General features: G+C 35.2%; 1 protein-coding gene across 3 annotated transcripts in view; it reads left to right on the plus strand.

Moving 5' to 3' along the window:
• Positions 1-26,384, plus strand: part of STAG1 (stromal antigen 1) — a 401,516-nt gene that overhangs the window by 364,134 nt on the left and 10,998 nt on the right. For all 3 annotated transcript variants that reach the window (XM_045503549.1, XM_045503550.1, XM_045503551.1), the window contains 5 exons: positions 394-568; positions 2,471-2,610; positions 5,279-5,380; positions 9,327-9,475; positions 10,194-10,322. In XM_045503549.1, coding sequence (XP_045359505.1) covers positions 394-568; positions 2,471-2,610; positions 5,279-5,380; positions 9,327-9,475; positions 10,194-10,322 — 695 coding nt within the window. The remainder of the gene's footprint in view (positions 1-393; positions 569-2,470; positions 2,611-5,278; positions 5,381-9,326; positions 9,476-10,193; positions 10,323-26,384) is intronic.

Below are 26,384 nucleotides of genomic sequence, written 5' to 3' on the forward strand. Positions count from 1 at the left end.
CAGTTTGTCTTAAGATTTATGCTTATTATTTGATTAAGAAGTGTATGATTGATTTCTGTCCTCTGTCATAATTTATTCTGTTCATTTTGTATTTCCACAATTAGCTTTAAGTCATTTTTCTTAACTTCAAGTCAAAATCTCTTAACTGTTTTGAGTTAATACAGCCATGTAAAAGAAATAGATTATGTTTAGGGAGGAAAAGTCTTAAATGGGACTAGTATTTAATGAGAAAAAGTATATTCAATAAGTTTGGAAACTAAAACTACTCAGTTTCTGTTATGGTATTGTTAATGAAGTGCATTTAATTTAGTATGTTTTCATTAACATTGATCTCTAGTTATAGTTATATTTATATATTACATTACTGATGAATTAATTCCTTTTGCATTCTAGGCATTCATGTTACTCTGTGATCTTCTGATGATATTTAGCCACCAATTAATGACAGGTGGCAGGGAAGGCCTCCAGCCTTTGGTGTTTAATCCAGATACTGGACTCCAGTCTGAACTCCTCAGTTTTGTGATGGATCATGTTTTCATTGACCAAGACGAAGAGAACCAGAGCATGGGTATTTGTAGTTATTATCTCATCAATATAATATTGATTTTTTTTTTTTTTTACCGATCACAAAAGATACTAGGAAAAAATTCAAATTCAGTCCTAAAAAGTACTAGCATTTCTCTCTTTTAAAAAAGAGTTAATGCATTCATGTGGTTCAGGAACCAACAAGAATAAAAATGTACACAGTGAAAGTCTCCCTTCTTTAGAATAGTACCCCAGAGGTCTTTCCCTGTCACTACATACAGAGCTTCTTTATTCTTTTTCCAACAGCTATAGCATAATTATTCGTTATAGCATAATTTATGTCATCTGTCTCCTATTGATTGATGTTAGGCTACTTTCCAATCTTTTTTTTCTAATGTTTATTCATTTTTTGAGAGGGAGAGAGTGTGCATGAGTGTGTGAGCGGAGGAGGGGCAGAGAGAGGGAGACAGAATCTGAAGCAGGCTCCAGGCTCTGAACTGTCAGCACAGAGCCCAACATGGGGCTCAAAGTCACTAACTGCCAGATCATGACCTGAGCTAAAGTTGGACACTTAACAGACTGAGCCACCCAGGCACCCCTAGTTTTCAATCTTCTGCTTATTATAAATTATACTACAGTAAATGTGTACATTTGTCATTTCCCACATGTGCAAAATGTATATATAGGATAGATATGTTCCTAATTGAACTATGTCCAGGTTCACAATTTCTCTAAAGGAAAGCATCCAAGTTCCTTTCTATTCCTGAGAATCACCATATATTTCTTAACAAAATGTAACTGTAAGGTATTAAGTGCTATTAGACTGTTATCAAACCTTACCAGTCAAAATTATGCTAAACCTGCATAATGATAACATAGCATAATTAGGCTGACTATAAATAAATGTTATATAGGATATTTGTGAAATAGATTATTTCAGCTGTTTAAGATCTGTATATCTAATCTGCAGATCTGTCTGGTGCTATTAGAGTGTTCTTTACTTAACAGAACATTTTAGAAAATACTCAATTGTGAAACAAAATCTCTAGAGTCCATTTTAATCACAGGCGATAAAATTTACCTACTACTTGTTTTAAGCAAAAAGATTTCCAACTTCTCGAAGCCTTGGTGCTTCACAGCAGGAGTAATTAATGGAAAGGGAAGAGAAAAGTTGAGTAAGTTCTTTTCTGAATATATACATGTGAAGAAGGAAAGAAAGAACACTCTCCAAGTATGGGCAGGCCAAGACATGGGAACGTCAGTACAGAGCCTAAAACAAACATTATCATGTGAACATCTGGAGCCTTATGAAGAAATTTTTTCAGGGATCAAAGATAGACAAGCCAGTGGGACCTGAGAATTAAAAAACTGAGGAAGAAACACTTCTCATTTGGAAAGTATTTGATAGTAAGCTTTGTTTTAAAAAATGTATATATGCATAAATGTTTTGCAAAATGTATAATGTAACCATGTTCAGGACAAGCACTGAAAACTAACACCTCCATATATTTCCATTACTCCCCGCATATTTCTTTCTAAAAGAAAACTTTTTCTCTATGTCTTAAACATTTCCAGAAATTTCTTCTCTGTTAAAATATAGCTAATAGCATGTAATTGAAATTAGAAGAGATAGCATCTTCAAGATTGACAGACAACAGTATTATTAGGATAAAAATATCAGAAAAAGAATTTATATATGACTTGCTTATCTTACGCAATCTTTGCTGTGACAGTCTCTTGGAAGTAGGAACCTTGGTACCTACTAAATGTATAATCAGTGCAACTAAATATACCACCCTAAAATAATCACAATGTTTATCTTATCTAAAACTGAATGGTACTACTTGTAAAGTTATAAGCCAGTGTTTGATTATACAGATTGTCTATTTTGTTTTACCTTGTATAAAGGGCCAAAGTTCATAACGAATTTATTTTCTGTGGTTAGAGGGTGATGAAGAAGATGAAGCTAATAAAATTGAGGCCTTACATAAAAGAAGGAATCTACTTGCTGCCTTCAGCAAACTTATCATTTATGATATTGTTGACATGCATGCAGCTGCAGACATCTTTAAACACTACATGAAGGTATAGTTTCATATCCTTATTTTTCTCCTTCCATCTCAGTGGCAGAGAAATTTGCAATTAAAATGAAAAGATGAGAACAGAAGCTAAAATTCACAGCTTTTACCTATGTATTGTTGATGATTTTCTGATATATTTAAAGTTTCTCTCTTTTATAGAAGTATAAGCTTTTTGTCAATCTGTTCCATTATATCAACCCCATAATGTGGGAGATCTTCACATTTATTGGAAGAACACCTTTTTGTTTCCATGAAGGTTTATAGACTCTCTTGATAACATGGAAGAAACCTAATCTCTCTTCCTTATGACATCTCTTCAAGACATTTTTATAAGTATGCCTACTATATACCATGCTGCCTGCCAGGCACTGAAGTTATAAAGATTTTCTTTAATTCCATTCTAAAGTAGTCTAAAGGCAAAAAGACTGTCAACAATTAGACAATTGCATTATATAGTATAACCAAGGTATGTATAGGGGTTCCTGGAAATATATAAAACAGACAATATATTTTTCTTTATATATTCTAAAGAAATATAAGGGTTAATGGAAATTGCTTAGAGGTGACTTCGGAACTAAGTCTAAGACACTAAGCATAAATTAGTAAGCAAAGAAGTAGTGGGAGGACTTGTGGGCAGATTGAACTTCATGTACAGACAAAGGAATGTGAATTCTTTGTGGGAAATGCAAGTAATTTGATGTGACAACATAGATTGCTTATGAAAGTGGAGCAAGAGATAAGATTTAAAGAAGGTGTCATTAGTGACTATATGCTGTGTGAGAAGCTTGAATTTTTTTCCTCAGGGTGGTAAGGAAACGCTGAAGGGTTTTAAACCATTCTTCATATGATAGGATTTTGGTAGGTACTCCCCTTCCTGGCTATTTGCTTTCCTTAAGCTCCATTTTGTTCCCGACCCTCTAAAAAAGCATTGCTCAGAAATCTTTATGACAGGCAGACTTCTCAGTTTATGTGTTTTTACCTTGTTCTCCTGACACAGATAGTGTTTTGTTTTGCGCATGTTCAGAATATTGTGTGTGCCATTGATCCACTTGCATCTTTATCCATGTTTAGTTATGTATGGTCCAGTTCTAGGTAGGATAAATAGTAATTAATTCATCATATTTTGCTGAACAACTGCAGTGTGACCAACACTGTGTTGATAGCCAGAGATTTAAATAAAACGTGATTTCTGCACTAAGGAGCTTACAGGTTAATAGGGAAACTGAAATACAAGCATAATATAATGTAACATGGTAATAATGAGTGGCTGCCTTTGTTCTGTGCAATTTATATATGAGATACTGTTCTGAGGCTCTTTCATAATGTTTGTTGTTTACAGTAATCCTGTCATTTACAGATAAGGAAATTAAGGCTCAAAGAGGTTAAGTAACTTTCCATGGTCACATAACTATTATAAATAGCAAAAACTAGAATTTGATTCTAGGTTTGTCTAGCTTCCAAGCTTAGCTCTTCCCACTAGACCGTAAAACCTCAGCACAATTATTGTAGTGGTAGATGTACAAATTACAAAGCAAACGCAGGATATAGAGAGAGACCTAAGTGAAAGGAGTCTGAGATGGCTTCCTAGCATAATATCTAAACATTATGTTTGGATGGATAAATATGAGTATACCATGGTTTTTCCTTTTCATCCCTTTATAATATTGTATTGATTTCAAGAAATGAGCCTTATCCAAAATTTATTATCATCCTTAGCAATTGTTGTGCTTCTCATTAAAAGCTGTAATCTTTTTGAGAGTATTCTGATAGTTATTTGCTAGTCGTTGTTATATACCCTTAGGTATGTATATATAGCTTTTTGCCCCAGTTCTCTGTATGACCATTACAAATCTGAATTTATTAGAGATCTCCCTGTTTAACCACTTTAGTGTATTATTGTATCTTTCTCTTTTTTTGCACCTTATATCATGGACGCATAGCCATCTTTTTTGTAAATTATAAAAATCCAATTACTAAGCTAATATATTACTTTTTCACATAAGTTGTAGGTTTTTAAGCTTTCACTTGGAAATAACATCCAGATTTAATGGCTTTAAATAAGGCTTTTTTAAATTATTTACTCACAAGGAAAATTTTTTAAATCCTATATCAAAAAACTGAATTATAAAGAAATTAGTTAAATTTTTCTCAGTCACTATCGAACAAGTCATTGTTTTTATTTTTTATAATAGTAACATACACACATGTGGTGGTGACAGGGAATGAGATACAACACAAAAGTATTTAAAGTTAAGTCTGTGACCCTAATCTGCCCTTCCCACTTATTTAGGCTCACTCCCCAGAGGTAAGCAGTTTTAACTGTTCTGGTTTAGTTCTTTGCTAAGTTTCTACCAAAGTTCTGTTTGTTGATTTGTTACCTTTTAAGTGATGTCTATTGAATCCGTATTACAGAGAATGAGGAATTTTGTTTACCTATCTTCCTCTTCTACAATTCCCGGTTTTCAGTTTTATCGTTAACTTTCACTGTTTCTTAATCTTAAATATCAAATGTGTATTCCTTTAACTTTAGACAATATCTTTTGTCTCTCATTATGTTCAAGATGAAGAAATTAAACACCTCTGAACTCCCCCTTCCATTTTTTTCACCAATCTACTTTGTCTCATGAAATTTCAATAATTTTAAAGCTGTATTTTCTTTCTTTTTCTCATAGTATTACAATGACTATGGTGATATTATTAAGGAAACACTGAGTAAAACCAGACAGATTGATAAAATTCAGTGTGCCAAGACCCTCATTCTCAGTTTACAGCAGGTAAGAAATCTAAAGGAAAGAGGTAAAGGTTAGAATTAATGTTACGGAGCACTTTTATGTGCTTAGTATGTACTAGGTATATTTTACCTCACTTAAACTAGGTCATTGTTTAAGTAATAATAAGTAGTAATCAATACATTACTATGGATACTTTCTGGTACAAAAACATGTGTTACCTGTCTTTTCTTTTGGAAGATAGTCTTATAGTACACATTTCAAATAATGAAATCCTAAAGTGATCTACTCTTGGACCAGATGAAATGCAAATGGATATTTTAAAAAGTACTCATGGGGCGCCTGGGTGGCGCAGTCGGTTAAGCGTCCGACTTCAGCCAGGTCACGATCTCGCGGTCCGTGAGTTCGAGCCCCGCGTCAGGCTCTGGGCTGATGGCTCGGAGCCTGGAGCCTGTTTCCGATTCTGTGTCTCCCTCTCTCTCTGCCCCTCCCCCCGTTCATGCTCTGTCTCTCTCTGTCCCAAAAATAAATAAACGTTGAAAAAAAAAAAAAAAAATTAAAAAAAAAAAAAAGTACTCATCTAAAAAGAAAAATACATAAATATTTTTTTAACATATTTAATGAAGAAAGGGCAAGAATAGTATTCAAATAATGAAATAGGTCACATATATAAATCAGAGTCCCTAATAAATGCCTCATGAATTAATACAGAGATTTCAGGGGGTAGGTGGGGCCTTAGGTTTGTGTATGTAAACTTAAATACATTTATATGTCAACCAGCCCTATGAACAAAGTTAAAAAACAAATGACAGGTTGGGGGAAATATTTTCAATCATACATAATAAATCCTACAAATCAATAACAAAAACACATTCCTTAGAAAAGTGAGCAAGGGATATGAAAAGTTACTTTTCAGAAGAGAAATCTTATAAAACAATAACCCTATGAAAAGAGGCATAACTTCATTAATAATTAATAAAGGGATGCCTGGGTGGCTCAGTTGGTTAAGTGTCTGACTTTGGCTCAGGTCATGATCTCGCGTTCTGTGGGTTTGAGCCCCGTGATGGGCTCTGTGCTGACAGCCCAGGGCCTGGAGCCTGCTTCAGATTCTGTGTCTCCCCCACATTCACGCTTTGTCTCTGTCTCTCAAAAATAAATAAAACATTAAAAAAAATTTTTTTAAATAATTGATGAAATACGAATTGAAACAAAGAGATATTTATCACTGATGAACAGGTTAGCATGAATTTAAATCATTGTTAATACCAACAGTTGATAAAGATGTAGAGAAAAAGGGTCTTTTGTGAAAGAAATTGCTATTGCCAGGGCACCTGGGTGGCTCAGTTGTCAGTTAAGTGTCTGACTCTTGATTTTAGTCCAGGTCATGATTTCACAATTCGTGAGTTTGAGCCCCACATGACTGTCAGCATAGAGCCCGCTTGGGATTCTCTCTCTCTGCCCCTCCTGTGCTCTCTCTCTGTCTCTCTCTAAAAATAAATGAAGTAAACTTAAAAAAAAAAATTTTTTTTTAAGAAAATTCTATTGCCTTCTTGAAATACAATTTTGCAGAATATATCAAACTTGAAGATAAATACTCCTTTTAAAAGTCACTTTTTGCTGCTAAGTATTTATAGAGGTACATGCAGGTACACACAAAGATATGTATGTAAAATATGTTTTATTGTAGCAGTCTATAATATTGAAAGATTGGAGATTCAGCAGAAGAATGGTTAAAGTGTGAAACTCTGAAGTAGCTAAAAGTTTTAAGACAAAATATTAAGTGAAAAATAGCAAGTTTTGGAGAAAGGGGAAGCTTCATGCACTGTTGGTGGAAATCCAAACTGGTACAGCCACTCTGGAAAACAGTATGGAGGTTCCTCAAAAAGTTAAAAATAAAACTGTCCAATACCCAGCAATTGCACTAGTAGGTATTTACCCAAAGAATACAAAAATACTAATTGAAAGAGACACGCACAAAGAGGTACACACACACACACACACACACACAAATATACAATGGAATATTCCTTAGCCATAAAAAAGAGTGAAATCTTGTCATTTGCAGCAGTGTGGATGGAGCTAGAGACCATCATGCTAAGCGAAACAAGTCAGAGAGACACCCCATATGATTTCTGTCATGTGGAATTTAAGAAACAAAACAGATTCTTAACAGAGAACAAACTGAGGGTTGATGGAGGGGAGGTAGGTGGGGGGATGGCTTAAATGGGTGATGGGTAGTAAGGAGGGCACTCGTTGTGATGGGCACTGGGTGTTGTATGTAAGTGATGAATCCATAAATTCTACACCTAAAATTGATATTACGCCCTCTGTTAGCTAACTGGAATTTAAATAAAACTTGAAAAAGCGGGAAAAAACGGAGCAAGTTTCAGGACAAAATATATAGAATAGTACCATTTATATTAGAAGTTTTGTGTATGTGATATATTGGTGTGTCTAAACTAGTCTAGAAAACCTTGAAACTTTAACATAAATTACCTTTGGAGAGAAGAATGATATTTAATGGGACAGAGGAAGGAGAACTTTTATTTTTATATTACTTGAATTTTGCACAAAGAGATATATTTTTTGTATTCATTTTAAGTATACATTTTAAAATTTAAGGCTATTGTGTACAACCATTTCTGAAAACATTTTGAAGCTTAAAATTGTATAAGTAATTATCTGTAAATAAATTTGAAAATCTTTTGAAGACCTGCTGTTTCTAGTCATGGCACTCTGTTGGTGAAGAAAATGAGAATGTGGACAACATAATTACTAGAAGAGCCATTTCAGTGGAATGGTATGATTAGAATGAACTGAGAGATTGGGAGTGAGGAAGTGAAGAAAAACAATGTAAACAATCCTTTTTAGGATCTTTGCCATAAAGAGAATCAAAACGATGCGTTACTAGCTGACATAGGAGATAGAGTTAAGTTATGGTTTGTTTGTTTTTTTTATGTTGGTTTCTTTTTAAGATGCATACAGGTAGTAGAGAGGGAATAGTTAAGGATGCAGGACAGAGCAGTAAGCATGAGAGCAAAATTGCTAAATAGGTAAAATGGGGTGAGATCTAGTAAATAAGTAGGGAGTGGCTTTAGATGAAAGCCTGGACTATTCATATCTTGTAGGGAAGACAGATATGTAGAGATAAATTTAAGTGTCTGACCTTGGTGGTAGAACAATGATAGCTTTTATATTCTTTAGTACTCCAGATTTATTTGGTTGTTGTTATTTTGATACAATATGTGCAATCTATGTGTAATTTATAAAATCCCTCCACCCAGCTTAAGAACCTTTTTGTATATTTTGTTGGTGGGTAATCACCCCATATATCCAAATGTCTTTTTCTACATAGTGTTCTTGTCTAAAGATATAATCAGTGAAAAAAACCAACGTTCTGAACCCTATATATCGTATATTGCCATCCTTATGAAACAACAAAAAGAACACGTAAATGTTTATGAATATAAAGTATATTTCTATAAACATATTTCTTTTCCCCCAGCCTAAAATATATTATTTTTTTGTTAAAAAGAAATAAATTCCTAGGGTACCTGGGTGGCTCAGTCGGTTAAGTGTCAACTCTTGCTTTTGGCTCAGGTCATGACCTCCCAGTTTCATGAGTTCAAGCCTCACGTCGAGCTCTGCTCTGGCAGCATGGGCTGTATGAGCCTGTGTGGGTTTCTCTGTCTCTGCCCCTTCCCCATGCGTGCTGTCTCTGTCTCTTGCAAAATAAACAGATAAACTTAAAAAAAAAAAAAAGAAATTCCTGTTCACATTTAATCACACAAGTAGCATGAAAATGAGCTCAAGAAATTAGTAATAGTAGATGACTTGGAGAAGGGGAACAGTGTGACTACGGTTAAATATAAGGAGGGAAATTTTACCATGCGCCTTTTAAATATTTTTAAATTATATTACCTATTCTAATAATAAATGAAATAAATATTTCTTAGCTGTAGATTTTTTCCTCTTTTTTTCTTTCAACCAGTTGTTTAATGAACTTGTCCAAGAGCAAGGTCCCAATCTAGATAGGACATCTGCCCATGTCAGTGGCATTAAAGAACTGGCACGGCGTTTTGCCCTTACGTTTGGACTGGATCAGATCAAGACACGAGAAGCAGTTGCCACACTTCACAAGTGAGTGAGCTGAATAAACCCTTTATGTTATAAAGATTTTAGTTTTACTGGAATTTAACTGAAATAAATGTTATTTGACCCATTTTTAAAGTGACAAATGATAGAATTTTTAAGTTACAATAACTTCAGAGGTTGTGTCATCTAGTTATTCTCAACTAGGAGGGCCTTTTGAATTTGAAAAATACTTCAACTGTATTTTTTCATTTATAAAGAATAGAAAGTAAAATTTAACAAAATATCTGGTCAGTCAGTGAGAAAATGTTATAGGAGACATGGGTTTAAAAACACCGTACTAATTTGGTCAACCTTATTTCATAACTAAAAACTGAATGACAGAAAATGTTAAATACCTTACATTTAAATACCTCATATAGCTGCTTGGTCCCGTGACCCAACTCTGAGAACCAAAGTTTCTGACAGTCTAATGCCCTTCCCAGGGTATTGTGTTACCCCTATAAGATACAGGAATTTAGCTTTGTGGTTATTCAGCTATTTTTTATATTATTTGCTACAACTCATACTTTTCTACTGTAAATAATAGAATACTAATAGGTATATATGTCATACAAATTAACATTGTTTTGCCCTTCAAATTTATCGGATTTTACTTCCTTCAGTGATGATTTTCCTGCCTTTTCAACTACTTTGAAATTCTAACCCATTGAGAGAACTACACTACTTATCTGGAAAAATAAGATGTTATTTTCTTTTACTTCAGGGATGGCATAGAGTTTGCCTTTAAATACCAAAATCAGAAAGGACAAGAATATCCCCCTCCTAATCTGGCTTTCCTGGAAGTATTAAGTGAATTTTCTTCTAAACTTCTTCGACAGGACAAAAAGACTGTGTAAGTTACTTTCATCATGATACCCTTGTAATTTTAAATGTTTTATTTTTTGGAAATGTTAGTCATCTAGATATAATTACTGTTGATAACATATGCTCTGATTGTTTTAAGGAACCATAGTTTTCTTTCAAGCATCTATATAATTGTTCTTTCACTGTTCACCTTTAGTACTCTAGAATTTGCAAGATTAAATTGAGTAAGTGGGCAATGATTTCTTTTCTTATTCCACAATTCAAAGAAGTAGGAACATTGGCTTAGCCATTGTGTAACCCTTTTCTTTTTTCCTCTTACATTAATTATATTTTAGTTTTACAGTTGACTCTTGAGCAACATGGGTTAGGGGTGCAGACCTCCTCACAATCAAAAATCGTGTTTTAACTTTTTTTTAATTTAAAATAAAAGGGTATTTATTAAATTTTAAATTTCACACTTTTTTAATGTTATTTTTTATTACTTAAGTATAGTCGACATATGATATTATGTTAGTTTCAGGTATATAATATAGTGACTCAGGAATTCTATACATAACACAGTGCTCACCATGGTAAATTTAGTAACTGTCATCATACAACATTATTACAGTATTATTGACTATACCCTCTATGCTGTACTGTGTAACTTTTGACTTCCCAAAAACTTAACTATTTGTAGCCTATTAATGACTAGAAGCCTTACCGATAATAGTTAACATCTTTCATATGTTATATATATTTTATGCTTTCTTAGAATAAAGTAAGCTAGAGAAAAGAAAATGTTAAAGTCATAAGAGAAAATATATTTATAGTATGTAGTGTATTTATTGAAAAAAAATCCACATTTAAGTGGATGTGCACAATTCAAATCCATGTTCAAAGGTTAACTGAATTTTTTATTTGACTTGGTCCAAGAAGATTGTTTTTCTATTTTTTATTTTTGATAACTGATAATAGTTTAAAGAAGTAATATATGCAGTTTTCATAAAAAATATTGATGGGATACTGAATTTTATGAATTTGGTAGAAAGGTGTATCAGTTGTAATAATGTTAAATGAACAGAAATTTGGAGAGACAGTTAAAAATCATATGAATATGAGTGATAATTCTAAGGAGAGATGCCGACTTCATATGGTCAAAAAAGATTTGTTAAACAATATGGTCAGGTACTGTTGTATAACTGTTATTCTAGTATGGCCAGGCAGCGAACAATACAAAGTTTCTAATGTAAGGGGGACACAACATAACATAGGAACAAGAGTCTTAGGCACTGAAATAGAATAGTATGATAGAGACTGAGTGATGTTGGGTATTTGGGGGGGGGGGGCAGGGGGGTGGTTTGAAAACTTATTTATTCTAGGCATTTACAGATATACATTTTCCTCTGAGCATTACTTTAGTTGCATCTTACAGATTCTGATATGTTGCATTTATGTTTTCATTCATCTCCGTGACTTTCTCATTTTCTTTGTGATGTATTCTTTTATCTTAGTTATTAAGGAGTATTTTATTTAATTTCCACATATTTGTGAATTTCCAAATTTTCCTTCCATTATTGATTTCTCATTTCATTACATTGTGGTTAGAGAACATGCATTTTTTTAATTAATTTTTTTAATGTTTTATTCATTTTTTTGAGAGAAAGAGACACAGTGTGCAGGGGAGGGGCGGAGAGAGAGAGAGACACTGATTCTGAAACAGGCTCCAGGCTCTGAGCTGCTGGCACGAACTGTAAGATCATGACCTGAGCCGAAGTTGGACGCTTAACCAACTGAGCCACCCACATGCCCCGAGAACATGCTTTGTATAATTTAATCCTTTCAAATTTATTCAGGTTTGTTTTATAGACCAATATATGGTCTATTCTAGAGAATGTTCCATATGTACTTCAGGAGAATATGTATTCTTCTGCTGGTGTTCAGTGGTGTTGAGGTATCTGTTAGGTCAGGTGGCATATGGTTGGTTTTGTTTTTTTTTTTTAATAGCGTTGTTCAAGTCTTCTATTTCTTTGTTAATATTTTGTCTAGTTCTATCCATTATTGAGGGTGGGGTATTGAAGTCTCCTCAACTATTACTGAATTGTTATTATTCCTTTCAAATTTGTCGATTTTTTGCTTCATGCCTTTTGAGGCTAGCTCTTTTGTTAGGTGTATTTATGTGTATACTTGTGCCTTCCTGATGGATTGACTCTTAAATAGCATTATAAAATGTCATTCCCTGGCTCTAGTAACTTTTGTCTTAAAATTCTATTTTGTCTGATACTAATATAACCACTCCAGTTGTATTTTATTTACTGTTTGCATGGTATACTTTTTTTCCATCCTTTCACTTTCTGGCTTTTTGTCTTTGAATGTAAACTCTGCTTCTTATAGATAGCGTGTAGTTTGATCATGTTTTGGGTTGTTTTCTTTTTTTTTCTCTCTAAGTAGGCTTCACACCCAGCACAGAGCCCACTGTGGGGATTGAACAAGACCTGAGCTGAGATCAAGAGTCAGACACTTCACTTTCTGCCATTATACTGTTTGCTTCTATAGATCTATTTTTGCTATTTCCTCCCTTATTGCCTTTTTTATATATTTTTTAAAATTATTTTTAGTTTACATCCAAGTTAGCATATAGTGCAACAATGATTTCAAGAGTAGATTCCTTAATGCCCTTACCCATTTAGCCCATCCCCCCTCCCACAATCCCTCCAGCAACTCTGTTTGTTCTCTATATTTAAGAATCTCTTGGGGCGCCTGGGTGGCTCAGTCGGTTAAGCGGCCGACTTCGGCCCAGGTCATGATCTCGCGGTCCGTGAGTTCGAGCCCCACGTCAGGCTCTGTGCTGACAGCTCAGAGCCTGGAGCCTGTTTCAGATTCTGTGTCTCCCTCTCTCTGACCCTCCCCCGTTCATGCTTTGTCTCTCTCTGTCTCAAAAATAAAATAAACATTTAAAAAAAAAAAAAATTAAAAATAAATAAATAAATAAATAAATAAATAAATAAATAAAGACTCTCTTATGTTTTGTCCCCCTCCCTGTTTTTATATTAGTTTTGCTTCCCTTCCCTTTTGTTCATCTGTTTTGTATCTTAAAGTCCTCATGTGAGTGAAGTCATATGATATTTGTCTTTCTCTAATTTCACATAGGGTATTGTTCCATCCACGTTGTTGCAAATGACAAGATTTCATTATTTTTGATTGCTGAGTAATACTCCATTGTATATATATACCACATCTTTTTTATCCATTCATCCATCGATGGACATTTGGGCTCTTTCCATACTTTGGCTATTGTTGATAGTGCTGCTGTAAACACTGGGGTGCATGTGCCCCTTCGACACAGCACACCTGTATACTTTGGATAAATACCTAATAGTGCAATTGCTGGATCATAGGGTAGTTCTATTTTTAATTTTTTGAGGAGCCTCCATACTGTTTTCCAGAGCGGCTGCACCAGTTTGCATTCCCACCAGCAATGCAAAAGAGATCCTCTTCCTCTGCATCCTTGCCAACATCGGTGGTTGCCTGAGTTGTTAATGTTAACTGTTCTGACAGATGTGAGGTGGTATCTCATTGTGGTTTTGATTTGTATTTCCCTGATTATGAGTGATGTTGAGCATTTTTTCATGTGTTGGTTGGCCATCTGGATGTCTTCCTTGGAGAAGTGTCTATTCATGTCTTTTGCCAATTTTTTCACTGGATTATCTTTTTTTTGGGTGATGAGTCTGAGAAGTTCTTTATAGATTTGGATACTACCCTTTATCTGATATGTCATTTGCAAATATCTTCTCCCATTCTGTCAGTTTCCTTTTAGTTTTGCTCGTTGTTTTCTTGGCTGTGCAGAAGCTTTTTATTTTGATGAGGTCCCAGTCGTTCATTTTTGCTTTTGTTTACCTTGCCTCCAGAGACGTGTTGAGTAAGAAGTTGCTGCGGCCAAGGTCAAAGAGGTTTTTGCCTGCTTTCTCCTCTAGGATTTTGATGGCTTCCTGTCTTACATTTAGGTCTTTCACCCGTTTTGAGTTTAGTTTTGTGTATGGTGTAAGAAAGTGGTCCAGGTTCATTCTTCTGCATGTCGCTGTCCAGTTTTCCCAGCACCACTTGCTGAAGAGACTGTCTTTATTCCACTGGATATTCTTTCCTGCTTTGTCAAAGATTAGTTGGCCATGACTCCTTTTATATTAAGTGGATATTTTCTAGTGTAACATTTTACTTCAAAATTATTTAAAATTTTTTTCTTTTTAATGTTTATCTATATTTGAGAGAGAGAGTGAGTGAGTGTGAGCAGGGGAGGGGCAGAGAGAGATGGAGGAGACAGAATCTGAAGCAGACTCTGAGCTGTCAGCACAGAGCCCAATGCAGGGCTTGAACTCACAAGCCATGAAATCATGTTGGACACCCAACTGACTGAGACACCCAGGTGTCCCTTACTTCAAAATTACTTAATTGTACTTTTTTAGTTATGTCCTTAGTGGGTTTTTGTAGGCCTTAAAATATACATCTTATCAAAATTTCTTCAAATTTATTCTAGGGAAATATAAAAACTTTACTTCTATATAGCTTTTCTTTTCTTTTTTTAATGTTTATTTATTTTTTTGAAAGAGAGAGAGACAGAGCATGAGTAGGGTAGGGACAGAGAGAGAGACACAGAATCCGAAGCAGACTCCAGGCTCTTCTGAGCTGTCAGCACAGAGCCCAACGCAGGGCTCGAACCCATGAACCATGAGATCGTGACCTGAGCTGAAGTCAGATGCTTAACTGACTGAGCTACCCAGGCGCCCCTATATAGCTCCATTTCTATTCTTTTTTGTGTCATTATTGTTACACATACTGCATCTAAATATGTTACACACCCAACAATACATCATTATAATTATATTTGATATAATTGTATGTCTTTTAAATACACTGAGAGAAGAAATGGAGCCAAGTATACATTTATTATAGAGTTTGTTATAGTAACCTTTTTTTTAATGTTTATTTATTTTTGAGAGAGAGTGTGAGTGGGGGCAGGGCAGAGACAGAGTGGGACAGAGGATCCGAGGTGGGCTCTGCTCTGACAGCAGAGCCCGGTGTGGGCTCAAACTCACAAACCATGAGATTGTGACCTGACTTGAAGTTGGACACTTAACTGACTGAGCCACCCAGGGGCCTGTTATATTATTAATCTCATTTGCCCTTTCTGGTTCTCCTCATTTCTTTCTTTGGATTTGATATATCATCTGGCATCATTTCCTTACACTAATATATCTTTGCTCCCACCTATTTCTTTTGTATTTATTATCAAATATATTACATTTCTATGTTATTGGCTCAACAATACAGTGATACATATTATTTTATACAATTCTTGTTTAAATTAGTGAAAAGAATAAATATGCAATTATATTGGCCTTCATAACTACTTAATAATTACCTTTTAGCTCTCTCTGTTTTTTCATGTGTATTCTCTGGCATCATTTGCTTTCAGCCTGAAGAACATCTTTTATTGTTTCTTTTAAGTCAGGTCAGCCAGCAGCAAATTCTCTATTTTTATTCCATCTGGGAGTGTCTTTATTTTAGCTTTAGCTTTAAAATATAGTTTTGCTAGATAAAATATTCTGATTTGATAGTGTGTTACTTTCAGTACATTGATGATACTATCCCACTGACTTCTGGCCTCCATTGCATCTGATGAGAAATCATGAGTTACTTGCTCTTCTTTCAAGAGTTTTCCTTTAGTGTTAGCTTTTAGCATTTTGCCTATGATGCATCGGGGTGTGGGTCTTTTTGAATTTATCTTGCTTGGACTTTGTTGAGCTTTGATAATGTGTAGATTAATGTTTTTCACCAAATTTGGAAGTATTAACTATTATATCTTTTTTTTTTTTTTCCTATTATATCTTTAAATGCATTTCTACTCCTTTCTTCTCCTGGTATTTCCACTACACCTATCAGTGCACTTAATGGTATCGCACATTTCTGAGGCTCTGTTCATTTTTCTTTATTCTTTCTGCTCTTCAGAATACATAATTTCTACTGATGTATATTCAAGATTACCAACTATTTATTCTGCCAGTTCAAATATGTTGAGCTCCTATAGAGAATTCTTAATTTGTTATTGTAATTTGCAACTGCAAAATTTCCATTTGTTCTCTTTTTATCATTTCTTTTTATTCTTCTTATTCTCTATTTAATGAGATAGTGACATATTTTTCATTCCTTATGTATATATTTTTTTAGTTCTTTGAACATATTTAAAATATTGCTTTGCAGTCTTTATGGGCCACTGTTTTTATTGCTCACTTTTTTGTGAGCAATACATGTAGGTCATATTTCCCTATTACTTTGCATGTCTCATAATTTTTTGTTTAAAACTGAACGATTTAGATAATATGTTGCATACATGATACGTTGTGAAATAATTTAGGTACACTTCATACCAATTCACTGCACCCCTAGAGATTGATGTTGTTTGCTTGGTCATTTGTTTAGAGATTTGGATGAACAAACTATGAAGTCTATTTCTCTTACAGTGTGCAGCCTCTGCTATCCCTACTCAGATTTTTCCCCTTGTTTTTTTCTTTTTTGTTTGTTTGTTTGTTTGTTTGTTTTATCATTTGGCTTGAATTCCTAGGAGTCAAGCCTATGTCAGCATTAGACTCATTACTCAAAGGTTGTGCTTAAACCTCCTTGGCCATTTAGATTTTTACTTTTTACTCTTTGTTGTGTGTGTCACTTGAAGACTGCTGTCACAATTCAGGGGTGTTATTTTGCTCCACAGTCAGCCAGAAGACTAGCAGCTTGGAAGTTCCCTCTCTCATTGCTCCTGAGAAGGGGAAGCCTTGGGTATGTGCAGTCTTCCAAACTAACAGAGAACTATTTGATTTGATTTGATTTGATTTGATTTGATTTGATTTGATTTAGCTTAATTTTTAGAGAAGTTTTAGGTTCACAGCAAAATTGAGGGGAAGGTAAGGAGAATTCCCATGTATCACTCTGCCCTTACACATGCATAGTCTCCCCATTATCACCATCTACCACCAAGATGATACACTTGTTATAATTGATAAACCTACCTTGACATATCATAATCACCAAAGTTCATGATTGGTTACATTATAGTTCATTCTTGATGTACATTCTGTGGGTTTAGACAAATGTATAATGACATGCATCCATCATTATGGAATCATACAGAGTATTTTATTCACTTCCCTGAAAATCCTCTGTGCTGTGCTTGTTCATCTTTCCTCTCATCCCCCAAACCCTAGCAACCACTGATGATTTTACTGTTTCCATAGTTTTGCCTTTTCCAGAATGTTATATGGTTGGAATCACAAAGTATGTAGCCTTTTCAGATAAGCTTCTTTCACTTAGTGTAATATGCATGTAAAGTTCCTCCATGTCCTTTCATGGCTTGATAAGCTCATTTCTTTTTCATGTTGAGAATTATACCATTGTCTAGAAATACCACAATTGATTTAGCCATTTACCTACTAAAGGACATCTTGGTTGCTTCCAAATGTTTGCAATTATGAATGAAGCTGATATAAACATCCCTGTGTAGGTAATTGTAAGGACTTAAATTTTTAAGTCTTTTGGGTAAATACTAAGGCTTGTGATTGCTGGATCACATGGTAAGAGTGTGTTTAGTTTTATAAGAAACTGCAAAACTATCTTCCAAAGTTGCTGTACCATTTTCTATTCCTATCAGCAATGTATGAGAGTTTGTTTTGTTCCACATCCTCACCAGGATTCGGTGTTGTCATTGTTTCAGATTTTGGCCATTCTAATAGGTGTATAGTTGTGTCTTATTTTTTTAAAAATTTTTTTTAATGTTTATTTTTGAGAGAGACAGAGCGTGAGTGGTGGAAGGGCAGAGAGAGAGGGAGACGCAGAATCAGAAGCTGGCTCCAGGCCCCAAGCGGTCAGCACAGAGCCCGACACGGGGCTTGACCTCACAAACTGAGATCATGACCTAAGCTGAAGTCAGACGCTTGACCCACTGAACCACCCAGGTGCCCCTAGTTGTGTCTTATTTTAATTTTGCATTTCCTTGATGACATATGATGTGGAGCAACTTTTAATGTGCTTAATTTGCCATCTGTATATTTTCTTTGGTGAGGTATCTGTTCAGATGTGTAGCCCATTTTTATTTATTTATTTATTTTTTAATTTTTTTTTTTTCAACGTTTATTTATTTTTGGGACAGAGAGAGACAGAGCATGAACGGGGGAGGGGCAGAGAGAGAGGGAGACACAGAATTGGAAACAGGCTCCAGGCTCTGAGCCATCAGCCCAGAGCCCGACGCGGGGCTCGAACTCACAGACCGCGAGATCGTGACCTGGCTGAAGTCGGACGCCCAACCGACTGCGCCACCCAGGCGCCCCTTTTTTTTTTTTAATTTTTTTTTTTTTTTTTTTGTGTAGCCCATTTTTAAATTAGGTTGTTTGTTTTCTTATTGTTGAGTTTTAAGAGTTGTTTCTATATGTTAGATAGCAATTCCTTTATCAGATATGTATTTTGCAAATATTTTCTCCCAGGTTGTCTTCTCTTTCTCTAGACAGTGTCTTTTGCAGAACAGAAGTTTTTAATTTTAATTAACTCTGCCTTATCAATTATTATTCCAGAGACCCTGCCTTTGGTGTTGTAAAAAGTCATTGCCATACCCTGGGTTATCTAGGTTTTCTCCTATATTATTTTGTAGGAGTTTTATAGTCTTACATTTTACATTTATAAATTTTACATTTACAAAATGGTTTATAATCCATTTTGAGTTGGTTTTTGTGAACAACGTAAGCTCTGTGTCTCAACTCATTTATTTGCTTTGCACATCCAGTTGTTCATTTATTGAAGAGACTGCTTTTACTCCATTTTATTACCTTTGCTCCTTTGTCACAAAGATCAGTTGATTATATTTATGTGGGCCTGTTTCTGGGTTCTCTTTTCTGTTCCTTTGATCTATATGTCTATTCATTGGCCAGTACCACACTATCTTAGTTACTATAGATTTTTTTTCTAGATTTTTTTTCTCATTTTTGAGAAAATTTATCTTTTTGAGATAAATTTATTTGAGATAAATTTATTTTGAGATAAATTTGAGAAAATTTATCTTATTGAGATAAATTTGACATATAGCATTGTATAAGTTTAAGGTATACAGTGTGATGATGGTATACTTATATTTTGCAAAATGATTTTACTGTAGCTTTATAGTAAGTTTTACAATTGTATCGTGTCAGTCTTTGAACTTAGTTGTTCTCCCTCAGCCGGCTATCCTGGGTCTTTTGCCTCTCCATATAAAACTTAGAATCCACTTGTCAATATCCACAAAATAACTTGCTGAGATTTTGGTTGGAACTGCGTGGACTATATAGATCAAGTTAGAAAGAACTTAGTACTTTGTCTTTGTAGGCATGAACATGGAACGTGTCTCCATATATTTAGTTCTTTCATTTCATCAGTTTTGTAGTTTTTCTCATATAGGTATTATATATTTTTTGTTAGATTTATATCTTAATTCATTTTCAGGGGTGCAGATGTAAATGGCATTATGTTTTTAATTTCAAATTCCACTTGTAACTTTGTATCCTGCAACCTTGCTGCAATTGCATATTAGTTCCAGGAGGGATTTTCTGTCAGTTCTTTAGGATTTTGTACATAGACAATCGTGTCATCTGCAAATAATAACTGATTTCTTCCTTCCTACTCTGTATACTTTATTTTTCCTTTTTTGTCTTATTGAATTAACTAGAATTTCCAGTACAGTGTTGAAAAGGATTGGTGAGCAGGGACATTCTTGTCTTATACCTGATTTACTGGGAAATCTTCAAGTTTTTCACCATTAAGCATGTTAGCTATACAGTTTTTTGTAGATTGTATTTATCAAATTGAGAAAATCCCCTTTTATTCCTGATTTAGTGAGAGTTTTTATCAAGGATTGCTGTTGGGTTTTGTCAAATTCTTTTTCTATATTTATTGATAAGATACTGATTTTTCTTCTTTAGCCTGTTGATGTGATGGAATATATTAATTGATTTTCAAGTGTTGAACCAGCTTTGCATACCTGGGTTACATCCCACTTGATCATAGTGTATATATTTATTTTTCAGTACATTGTTGGATTCAGTTTACTCATATTTTGATGAGGATTTTTGCTTTATATTCATGAAGATATTAGTCTGTAGTTTTCTTGTAATATCTTTGTCTGATTTTGGTATTAGGATAATGCTGGCCTCGTAGAATGAGGTAGAAAGTACTGCTTCTGCTTTTGTCATCCGAAAGAGACTGTAGAGACTTGGTAGGTTTATTCCTTAAACGTTGGTAGAATCACCAGTTAACTCATTTGAGCTTGGTGCTTCCTGCTTTGGAAAGTTATTAGTTATTGAATCAATTTATTTAATAGATATAGGCCTTTTCAGATTGTCCATTTCTTCTTGTGTGAAATTGGCAAGTTGTGTGTTTCAAGGAATTGGTCTGTTTCATCTGGATTATCAAATATGCAGGCACAGATTTGTTTATAGTATTCCTTTCTTCTCCTGTTAATGTCCATAGGATCTGTAATGATGTTTTCTCTTTAATTTCTGGTATTAATAATTTGTAGCTTCTCTTCCCCCCAACTCTTTTAGGCTGACTAATCAATTTTATTGATCTTTTCAAAGAACCAGCTTTTGATTTTGCTGATATTATGTATTGCTTTATGTTTTTAATTTCATTGATTTCTACTCTAATTTTTAGTGTTTCTTTTCTTTCACTTTGGATTCAATTTGGTCATCTTTTTCTAGTTTTCTAGGGTAGAAGCTTCTAGATTATTGATTTTGGATTTTTCTTTTCTGATATGTGCATTCAGTGCTGTAATTTCCCTCTAACCATTGCTTTCACTGCATTACACAAATTTTGAAGTGCTATTATTTTTATTTCATTTCATTTCATTTTCATTTAAAATTTCCCTTGGGATTTCTTCTTTGTATCATGTGTTAAAGTATATTCTTTAATCTCCATGTATCTTTCTGATACTGATTTCTAGTTTAATTCCATTGTGATCTAAGAGCAGACATTGTATGATTTCTGTTCTTTTAAATTTGTTAAGATGTGTTTTGTGACTGGGGTGCCTTGGTGGCTCAGTTTGTTGAGCGTCCAACTCTTGATTTTGGCTCAAGTCATGATATAACAGTTCCTGAGATCAAAACCCCGCATTGGGTTCTGCACTGACACCTCAGAGCCTTCTCGGGATTCTCTCTCTGCCCCTCCCCTGCTTGAGTGCATGGGCTCGCTTTCTCTCCCTCCTTCCCTCGCTTGCAAAATAAATAAATGAAAACATTAAAAAAAAAAAAAAAGATGTGTTTCATGACCTAAAATGTGATCTCTTGGTGAATGTTACAGGTGAATTTGAAAAAAATACGTATTCTGCTTTTGGATGGGATTAGTCTGTAGATGTTAATTATATCCACTTGACTGATGGTGTATTTGATTTCTACTATGTCCTTACTGATTTTTCTGGCTACTGAATCTGTCCATTTCTGGTAGAGGATTAAGTCTCCAACTGTGATAGTGGATTCATGTATTTCTAATTGCAGTTTCTCTTTACAATTAGTTTTGCCTCACATAGTTTGATGCTCTGTTTTAAGGCACACACATGGTAAGAATTATTACCTTTTTTGGAGAACTGACTCCTTTATCATTATGTAATACCCTTCTTTATCCCTGATAACTTTCTGTACTTTGAAGTCTGCTCTGAAATTAATATAACTACTCTTGGTTTCTTTTGATTAGTGTTTGCATGGTGTAACTTTTTCCATCCATTTACTTACTTTTATTTTATATGTCTTTACACTTAAAGTGGATTTCTTGTAGACAGCCTATACTTAGGTCATGTTTTTTGATCCACTCTGGCAATCTTTTACTTGGTGCACTTTTATACCATTGATGTTCAGATTGATTATTAATACAGTTGGATTAATACCTACCATATTCCTTACTATTTCTGTTTGTTGCTCTCATTTTTTGTCTTCCACTCTTTTTCTGCTGTTTGTAAAAAGTTTTAATTAAGCATTTTATGATACCATTTGTTCTACTTTCTTAGCATATTGATACTTTTTTTTAAGTGGTTGCCCTAAAATTTGCAATGTGCATTTACAATTAATCCAAATTCACTTTTAAATAGTACTCTATCACTTCATGAGTAGTATGAGTACCTTATAACAAAATAATCCTAATTCCTCTCCCTTGTATCATTGCTGTCATTCTTTTCATTTAATATATAAGCATATGTAATCATATATATCTATGCATATACGTGATATATACATAAGCATACATAATCAAATACATTGTTGGTGTTATTTTGAACAAAAATTTCCTTTGTTAGATCAGTTAAGAAAAATAAAAGTTTTTATTTTAGGGGTGCCTGGATGGCTCAGTTAAGCCTCAGACTTCGGCTCAGGTCACAATCTCATGGGTCATGAATTTAACCCCCGCGCTGGGCTATGTGCTGACAGCTCAAAGCCTGGAGCCTTTTTTCAGATTCTGTGTCTCCCTCTCTCTCTCTGTCCCTCCCTGCATGCTCGCTCCCTCTCTCTCTCTCTGTCTCACAAAAATAAATAAATATTTTTTAAAATTTTAAGTTTTTATTTTACCTTCACTTATTCCTTCTTCATTGTTCTTCCTTACTTTATATAGATTCATGTCTGTGACCTATATTACTTTCCTTCACTCTAACGCATTTATTTTAACAAATTTTGGAAAGCAGGTCTACTGGCAACAAATTCTCTCAATTTTTATTTGCCTGAGAAAGTCTTAATTTTTCCTTTACTTTGAAGGAGAGTTTTGTAGGGCACAGAATTTTAGTTTGGTGGGGTTTTTCTCTTAACACTTTACTCCACTCTTTTCTTGCTTGCATGGTTTCTGAGAAGTTAGGTATAATTCATATCATTATTCCCCTGTGTATGAAGCATTTTTTTTCCTCTGGCTTCTTTCAGGATTTTTCCTTTGCCTTGGATTTTCTATAGTTTGAAAACAGTATTCTTAGATATAGTTCTTCTGTCATTTTATCCTGCTTGGTATTCTCTGAGTTTCCTGGATCTGTGGCTTGGTATCTGACATTAATTTGGGAAAATTCTCTGCCATTTCGGGGTTTGTTTGTTTTTTTAATTTTTGTCTAATGTTTATTTTTGAAGGAGAGAGCATGAACGGGGGAGAGGCAGAGAGAGAAGGAGACATAGAATCCAAAGCAGACTCCAGGTTCTGAGCTGTCAGTAAGGAGCCCAACGCAGGGCTCGAACTCATAAACTATGAGATCATGACCTGAGCCGAAGCTGGATGACTTAACAGACTGAGCCACCCAGGCATCCCTGCCATTTCTGTTTTCAATTATTGTTGCTGTTGTTCCTTTCTTGCTTCCCCTTGACATTTTCAATATGTTAACACCTTTTGTAGTTGTACTATAGTTGGATATTCTATTTTCCTCCATCATCATTCTCTTTGCTTTCAGTTTTCAAAGATTATGTTGTTGTGTCCCCTAGAGCAGAGGCTTTTCCCTCAGCTGTGTCCAGTCTACTGATAAACTGATCAGAGGCATTCTTTGTTTCTTTTTATCTCTAGCATTTTATCTCTAGCATTTCTTTTGGTTCTTAGGATTTCCATCTGTCTGCTTTTGTTGCTCATCTGTTCTTGCATGCTGTCTACTTTTCCCATTAGAGCCCTTAGCATATTGATCATAGTTGTTTTAAATTGCCAGTCTGATAATTCTCATATTTCTACCATGTCTCATTCTGATGTTTGCTCTGTCCTTTGAATCATAATTTTGCCTTTTGGTATGCCTTATAATTTTTTCTTGATTAGCAGACGTGATGTACTGGGTAGAAGGAACTGCTATAAATATACCTTTAGTAATATGGTAATAAGGTATGGGAGGAGGGGAAGCAATCTATAATCTCAGATTATAGGTTTGTGTCTTAGTGAGCCTGTGCCTCTGGACTGTGAACTCCTCAAGTATTTCTCACTTTTTTCTTAACCCATAGTTGGGACATAATGGGTGGAGTGGGCTGGAGTTGGTATTTCCCTTCCCCCAGATTGGTTAACATCCACTAATATCCCAGTAAGTTGTGCTCTGCTTTACCAGTTTCCCCTGAGGAGAGGCTTTGTTAAAAACAATATACTCTGGCAGATTTCAAAATGATATCCTTTTCCTCTCCCCTTGCTGGAAGCACAGAGGAGTTAGCTCTAATGTTTACTGTGGAAACCTGGTTGAACTTCTGGAGGTAAATCTCATATTATGGGGAGGTCCCCCTGGACTGGACCCTGGACTGGGTCCTCCTGGAATTTTGAACTCTCAGACTTGTCCACAGTGAACCTCCAACAATTTGTGAATTAAAATTTTTTAATGTTTGTTTATTTTTGAAGAAGAGACAGAACATGAATGGGGGAGGGGCAGAGAGAGAGGGAGACACAGAATCTGAAGCAGGCTCCAGGCCCCGAGCTATCAAGCACAGAGCCTGATGGGGCGCTCAAACTCAGAGCAGTGATATCATGACCTGAGCCGAAGTTAGATGCTTAACGGACTGAGCCACCCAGGCACCCCCAGTTTGTGAATTACTGCTCAGGTTTTCCTACTCCAGCACTGGTTCTCAAGTTAGTTTCCACTAGTGAGTTTGTTCCAATAAGCTGTTGCCTCCTGTATTCACATATATCTCCCAATCTTGGGGACAGCTATTTTCCTCTCTTATGGATCCAGGAAGTTGCTGATTTTTTAGTCTGTTGAGCTTTTTACTTGTTAGGATGCAGTGACAACTTTGAAACTCCTTATATGCAGAACTGGAAAATAGTCTACTATGATTTTATCTTTAAGTCTGGCTTTCTAAGAGTTGCTCTTGGGTCAGAGCAGCTTATTGTTCAACTAGTATTTGGTTAGCAGTTGTGCTTAAGCCCCTGGTGCCAATGAGGCTTCTTCCCTGTGTTGATAGGTCAGTGTGGGGCCTGGGGAATGATTTCAACATTGCCCTCATTCCCTGTTCTTTTTGCCCATGAGTAGGTGCAGCTTAAGCATATGTGCAGAGCCTTCCCAACTTCCAAGATTGTCTGTGATTCCAGGAGGGCTCTTCTTGGCTAGCTTTTCTCTCGTTTTCTCTGTTAAATTTCTGGCTTATCTACTCTCTTTGGCTGCTGGGCAGAACTTTTATGCCATTGAACAGGAGCTGGGGGTGGGACAGCATCCCTCTTCTCCCAGAATAACACCTCTATTCTGTGAGCAGGGGACCAGGGGTAACCCCTCATTGTCAGCTTGTCCCTCCAGGTGGTCTCTGCCTGCTGTGCCTAAGAGAGAGTCACTACTTGACAAGTAGAGGATGGGGAGGAAGGAAGCCTCCTTCCTCCCAGCTGCTGTCCAGAATAGTGTTTCTTCCAGGGCAGCTCCGGATGAGAAGTAAAAGAAAGAGGGAAACCCTGTCTTCTTATCCATGTCTACCCAGAGTAGAGCTCCTGGAGTAATGCCTTCATAGCACAGGACAGTGGTGGAGAAGAGGGGACAAAGGAGGGGAACAGGTTATGATGCAAATGCAACAAACTCTGTTTTTACTGAGATTTAGGAATTTTCTTGAATAAATGTTTCTCCATTTGCTATGTGCCCTTAGGACAGTTTCTAAAGACTTTAAATGATTGTCTTTTATCATTTTCACCAGTTAAAAAATTGTTTTGCTGGGAAGAGGAAATGCCTAGTTCCTCTCTCCACCATTATAGAAATCCTGCCCTGGTTTAAACAGTTTTAAAAAAAATTCAATAGCCTATTGAGCTAAACTTCTGATTTTTTTTTTTTTTTTTTTTTTGAACATTGGCCTAGGAAGGACTACACACACACACACACACACACACACAGCCTTAGTAATACATTCACCTATTTAAAAGCATTCCAGTGCTCACTTCAGCACATGTACTAAAATTGGAACAATAAAAGCATTCCAGGAATATGTGCAGCAAAACCTTACATTCTCATCCCTCTTTTCCAGAGGTAACCACTGTTAACAATGTAATATGTACCCTTAGGGATTCTTCAGAACTTTCAGAGAGACAGCCTCAGTCTATGAAAAAATTAAATAAGTGATACATGAAGTGCTTCTATGAAAATCACTGTTTCCTT

Source organism: Leopardus geoffroyi, chromosome C2 (assembly GCF_018350155.1).
Source record: "Leopardus geoffroyi isolate Oge1 chromosome C2, O.geoffroyi_Oge1_pat1.0, whole genome shotgun sequence".
In the NCBI taxonomy this organism is placed as follows: Eukaryota; Metazoa; Chordata; class Mammalia; order Carnivora; family Felidae; genus Leopardus; species Leopardus geoffroyi.